Source organism: Chaetura pelagica, unplaced genomic scaffold (assembly GCF_000747805.2).
Source record: "Chaetura pelagica isolate M959 unplaced genomic scaffold, ChaPel_1.0 scaffold1094, whole genome shotgun sequence".
Taxonomy (NCBI): domain Eukaryota; kingdom Metazoa; phylum Chordata; class Aves; order Apodiformes; family Apodidae; genus Chaetura; species Chaetura pelagica.
Genome location: NW_009953108.1, coordinates 2402 through 8570, shown reverse-complemented (window position 1 = coordinate 8570; position 6169 = coordinate 2402). Strand labels below are relative to the sequence as shown.

The 6169-nt window shown below is 51.1% G+C and overlaps 1 protein-coding gene across 1 annotated transcript in view; it reads right to left on the bottom strand.

Moving 5' to 3' along the window:
* The window catches only part of SF3A1 (splicing factor 3a, subunit 1, 120kDa), a gene marked incomplete at its 5' end in the record, with an annotated part of 14342 nt that extends 9717 nt beyond the window's left edge, over positions 1-4625 (bottom strand). The window contains 4 exons of the mRNA XM_009997285.1: positions 1249-1323; positions 1756-2013; positions 2829-3033; positions 4513-4625. Coding sequence (XP_009995587.1) covers positions 1249-1323; positions 1756-2013; positions 2829-3033; positions 4513-4625 — 651 coding nt within the window. The remainder of the gene's footprint in view (positions 1-1248; positions 1324-1755; positions 2014-2828; positions 3034-4512) is intronic.
* Between the last annotated feature and the right edge of the window lie 1544 nt (positions 4626-6169).

The window sequence follows — 6169 nt, the reverse complement described above, 5'->3', positions numbered from 1 at the left end:
GGCCACATCTGGAGTATTGTGCCCAGTTCTGGGCCCCTCAGTTCCAGAAGGACAGGGAACTGCTGGGAAGAGCCCAGGGCAGAGCCACAGAGATGCTGGAGGGAGGGGAACATCTCCCTGCTGAGGCTTGGAGGAGACTGAGGGGCAACCTCATCAGTGGTTACAAATATGTAAAGGGGGAGTGTCAGGAGGACAGAGCCAGGCTTTGTGCAGTGATGTCCAGTGACAGGACAAGGGGCAATGGATGCAAACTAGAGCATATGAGGTTCCATGTGAATATCAGGAAGAAGAGTGTGGCCAGCAGGTCAGGGAGGTTCTCCTGCCCCTCTGCTCTGCCCTGGTAAGGACACATTTGGAGAACTGTTCTGAGCTCCCCAGTTTATGAAGGACAAGGAACTACTGGAAAGGGGACAGCAAAGGGCTATGAAAATGATGAGGGACTAGAACATGCCTCTTATGAGGAAAGGTTGAGGGACTTTTTCACCATGGGGACAATCAATCATTGGAATAGTCTCCCAAGGGAAGTGGTGGATTCCCCCACATTGGACAGTTTAAAGTCTGAGCTTAACAGGATGCTGAGCCACCTCATACAAACTAGAGTCATACCTAGAAAGGTTGGACCAGGTGATTCTTGAGGTCCCTTCCAACCTGGCATTCTAGGATTCTATGACTTGGGGCTTTTTAGTCTGGAGAAGACTGAGGGGGGATCTTATCAATACTTAAAGGCTGGGTGTCAGGAGGAGGGGACAGTCTTTTTCCAGTGGTGCCCAGTGACAGGACAAGAGGGAAGGGGCACAAATGTGAATATAGGAAGTTCCACCTAAATATGAGAAAGAACTTCCTGACTGCAAGGGTGGCAAAGCACTGGGACAGGCTGCTCAGAGCAGTTGTGGAGTTTCCATCACTGGAGACACTCCAAACCCACCTGGATGCCATCCTGTGGCACCTGCTCTGGGTGACCCTGCTCTGGTAGGGGAATTGGACTAGATGGTCTCCAGAGGTCTCTTCCAACCCCCACCACTCTGTGATTCTGTGATGCTGCCACAGGTAACCTGTCCTCAGTACGAACACCAGCCAGCAGCTTCTGGGCAGGCTCATCACCCTGTGCCCAACTCCCAGTTTGAGCAGGAGTTGTTTGATTCTCTGTATATTTGCATTTGTTGCCAATAAGTCACAAACATGCAAAGAGAAAAAACTCAACACACAACCAAAACACATCAGCAGTTGTGCAGTTTGCTCAGGGATTACCTGGTCTAGGACTTCCTTGGGATTTTCAGCCTCTTTCTTGAGTTTGAGAAGTAAGCCTTTTGGTGGGATCAGGATCTGAAAGGTAAGTTGCACGACAGTTGGTGACAATTATTTTTGAAAAGTCTCCTTAAAAGCAACTAACTACTCTCTTTCCACACTGGTAAAGATACCAGCAGACCCTTGGGGCTCTGTTCCATTTACTCTGTTCCAACCTTCTTATCACTTATTGCTCATACTTGATTTAAAAATAGTCACTCTTGGCCTTCCAACTACCCTCTGTAGGTACAAACCCACAGCTTTTACCTATCCCACAGCAGTGTCTGACACAGTTAAGTACCAGCCCACTGTGTTCATCACTGCACAGATCACTCTACTTAAGGGCAAGATGCAAAGGATGGACTCCTGGACCTTCACCTATCTCCACTCTGGGTGTTTGTGGGGCCTGCTCTTCAAAAATCAACACTGCTGCTGCAGGAATCAGCCTGGCAGGGAAACTGCCCCAGGTACCTTTGTGTACTGCTCAACCAGCTTAGTGAAGTAGTTGAAGAGGCTGTGCTGGGGGCGAAGGAAGTCAAACTGGTAGTTCCTCTGCTCCTTCTGCATCAACTGAGTCAGGAACTGCCGCCCATTGCGAGCCACGAACTGCGCCGTGAGCTTCACCACGTCCAGGTCAAAGGCTGAGATGGAGGGAGGATCCGCGATGAACTCGAACTCTGGAGGTGGCTCCTTTGGAACAACTGTCTCCTGGATCACCTGGGCCTGCACCTGCAGAGCAGAATGGAGAGGGCTCAGCAACTGGAGAAAGAACTTGGTACCAAACGCTTGGGAGAGCCCGTTTCTCCTTCAGCTGATGGGAAAGCAACACCTAGATATCTAGATATCACAGCAGCTGCAAGGAGAAGAATCATTCCCACGGGATAGCTCTGAACACCTGTATTTAGGCCTGTGTAAAACTAAGGCTGGTCCAACAGCTGCCTAGGAACTATCAGGACTCCAGTGCCACCCTCCAGGATGGCCAGCACCTCATGGAGCAACTGCTGCCCACACACACATGCAGAAGACCTGGGCTCCTCGGTGCCCTTTCTCCACCTGCTCTGCACAAGGCCCAGCTACCCCAGAGCAGCAACACTTGGAACTCCACGTTTTAAGTGGAAGTCGATTCTTCCAGCAGAAAAAAAGAAATGTTCCCACAGAACAGGGGATGCACCAAGCCCAGACTGGACCCCAAGGGATTCTGAAGGGCTTGCCTATGGGAGGAGTCCTGAGCTCACACAGCCTGAGCCACCCCTACTGTAAGAACCACAAAATACAAAACTAAATAGAATCAAAATGGATCAAGTAAAACCAGGGAGTAACTGAGCTTCACACCTAACTCTGAGCAACTGGCAACTGGGGGATGAAACTCTGCATCAAAACCAAGTTCCAGACACAGAACTCCAAGCCTCTCAGTGCTGTCATCTTTGCAGCTGTGTAACTAACTCCTCCATCTGCCTGGTCTCTCAGATCTTCTGCGTGACCTCAGGCTGTGACACAACCAGTCAGAAGCCAATTTCTTGAACAAAGCAAGAAGGGACACTTACCTTCTGGGGAAGCTGCTGCTGAGCACTTTGCTGCTGCTGCATGACCTTGGGAACAGCAGCCGAGGGCTCCTGGGCTTTGCCCTCTTTGAACTCGCTGACCTTGTGCCGGTAGTAGGCATGGTAAGGGTCATTGGGGTTCAAGAAATTGAACTTGGGGTTATTTATTTCATTCTGACGAATTCGAGCTTCAAATTCTGGACCATTTCTGGGACAGAAAAAGAGAAAAATTGTAGATGAATGGCATCAACTCAAGTGAGATGTCTGTTTCTTTCATAGCCAGTTATCGATGTATCAGACCTCAAGAAGACAATTTTCTCTCCTGCATGGAAGGAGTTCACCCCTAAGTAACTCACACCCAGCACAGCAGCAGTTGTGCACACACAAGTTATAAGGCATTTGGCTTAATTCAGTCTATAATGCTTCACAGCAAGTACCTAAGACAGCCAACAACTCACAAGCATTCCACAATCTCACTGAGCTACATACAAACAAAAGCTCATTTACTGGACTAGAAAATTTATTGGATCAAGTTTACAAGTAACTCACTAGATTCATTCTACTTGCTCTGTTACCAAGCTTGTAAGACTAATTTCATTTCCAGAAAGCTGATCTAAGGAAAGGAGCAGGTGATGAGCAGCCTGTGCAGAAAGCAGCTGCCCTGGAGAACTGTGTTTCAGACAGCCCTCAGCTTTAATCCAGATGATGTCCTCTTCTCCCACCCCAAGCAGAAGACATGAGTACAGCGCAGTCTGAGACCCCACAGCTGCTGCTCCCCATTTCTCTGTGGTTCTCTGGTTCCCCCAGGTCTGGGTTAGACATGAAGACTCTTCCAAACAAGGAGGGCTTTACAGCTCTGAAGGGCAAAGGAAGGCAGCAGACACTCCCTGGCAGCCCTGGGGATCAGTACACAATGAGGGTCTCTGGCTAGACCAGACCTGCCCTGAGGAATTGTCTTACACTCCCAGTGACCCCAGCAGCAAGGTGGAAACGCTTTCAGCCTGGCTGGTGCCAGGAAGGGTAAGAATTCCATCAGCTGAGGAGGGGATTTACCTCCTGTGCTGCTGGTACTCTGCAGGAAGACCCAGATCCAGCCCCTTGAAACCTCACATAGAGAGCAGAGAGCCAGAAATACCCCAGCACTGGCCAACACAGCACAGGAAGATGGTCCAGCTGGCAGTAACAGCTGGCACTTGCGGAACGATGACATTAGGCAAATACAGGAGGCCCAAATGAATGAGACTTATTCAACTTTCAGACTCTTCACCTAAACTGGAAACCTACACTCATGCTGATCATTCTGCTACCATCAACAGGGGAAAACCACCCAGACATGATGGGCAGTTCATGTGTCCTGAGGGAGGATCAGACTCCCTAGAGCTGAGCACTCGTCTCCCCAGGAGCTGGAGAATGAACTGCAACTGGCCCCTGGTCATTGCAGCACAGGCTGGAGATTTTGCCAAGAACTTAATTTACCTCGTCATCATTCTAGCAAAGACTGTTCTGCACCTCCTGGGTGGAATATTGGTGGTTCTTTTCCAGTCTCACTGGTACAGACAGTCCTTAAAATTCTGCACAATGAGCCATGGGACTATGACCTGCTTCAGGCTCTGGAGATGGGCAGATATCAGCACTGGAGACAAGGATGAACCCCCAGGAAACATGAGGTGACACCAGTGTCATTTACCTGGCTACGAAGCTGGCAGTCTTGTCAACAATATTCCTGACTTCTGGAGGAGGGTAAATAATTCCTACCACAGGCTTAGCTGGTGCTGCTTCCTCTTTTGACTCCTCTTCCGGCTGGAATAAAAACAGATAAATAAAATATTTACAGTCCTGTCTTGCTGCCTCACAACTACAGCAACTGCTCAAAGGGTGGAGAAGTGGCAGCACAGGAGCCCCTCTTCCTGTGGTGTCTGCAATCAGCCAGGAGACTGAATTCCAACTGCCTCACCCAGAGCTGAGAACAAGAGAAGGAATTGGATATAACGCACCAGTGACAGGGGGTCAGGCTGCAAACACAGACTGGGCTTATTTGCAGGTAGCTAAGGTGGAAAATTCATGTCCCTCCTCTCCCAACTTCCTCATCTACATCAGGAGTAAAAATCCCAACACACCTCAGCAGACTGCCCTGCAATCCCCTGCTTCACCAGGGCCCAGTGGGAATGAAGTATCCTCGGGGGCACACGGGGCCCTCTGCCCTCCTCCTCAGCCCCCAAACCATCGGATTTGTCCTGACACAAAGATCTGTCTCAACAATCTGAATCCCCAACAAATTCCTCGGCTCCCCAGGGTGGGAGACAATGTTTGCCTGCTCCTCCAGGGCAGCCCGGCAGGGGCAGGCACAGCAAGAACACGAGGAAGGGCTCTCGTGGGAACCAAAACGCCCTCCAGGCACTTCTCCCATCTCAGCCCTGACCCCAGTGGGTTGATCAGCAGCGTGAGGGAAACTGTGACACCCCAGCCAGGAGCATCTGGCACTGCCCAGCAGGTCTGGGAGTTGAGAACGTTCCTGGAGACCCGCAGGCCTACAAGGAGCTCAAGTCTGCCCCATGAACTCCAATTCTATTAGAAATCACACTCAATCCTGCCGTGACTGCAGCAGAAGCTGCTTGGCAGAGCAAAGCTCCGTGGGGCATTGTTCTCCCAGCAAGACCCGGAGCTGCTCTGTGCAGGATGCTGAGGATGTCCCTCCTCTTTCCTCACCGAGCAACTTTCACAAGAAAAGCTGTTATAGAAGAGAACAGCTCTAGGGGAAAGGTTTATAGTCGTGACAGGGCGACTCAGGGAAACGTTAACATTCCAGTGAACCTGTGACACCCCAGCCAGGAGCATCTGGCACTGCCCAGCAGGTCTGGGAGTTGAGAACGTTCCTGGAGACCCGCAGGCCTACAAGGAGCTCAAGTCTGCCCCATGAACTCCAATTCTATTAGAAATCACACTCAATCCTGCCGTGACTGCAGCAGAAGCTGCTTGGCAGAGCAAAGCTCCGTGGGGCATTGTTCCCCCAGCAAGACCAGGAGCTGCTCTGTGCAGGATGCTGAGGATGTCCCTCCTCTTTCCTCACCGAGCAACTTTCACAAGAAAAGCTGTTATAGAAGAGAACAGCTCTAGGGGAAAGGTTTATAGTCGTGACAGGGCGACTCAGGGAAACGTTAACATTCCAGTGAACCCACTAGCCCCGCAAAACCCACAGGGACCCGCTCACTTCGCTCCCGTTGGGCTCGGCCTGCTCAGCCCCCCTGGCTGCGGGGCCATCTCAGGCAGCCCCCCCCACCCCAGGGCTCTGCCCTCCTTGCTGACCCCTCCTCAGGGACACTCACCCCTCCAGAGCTCCTCTTCCC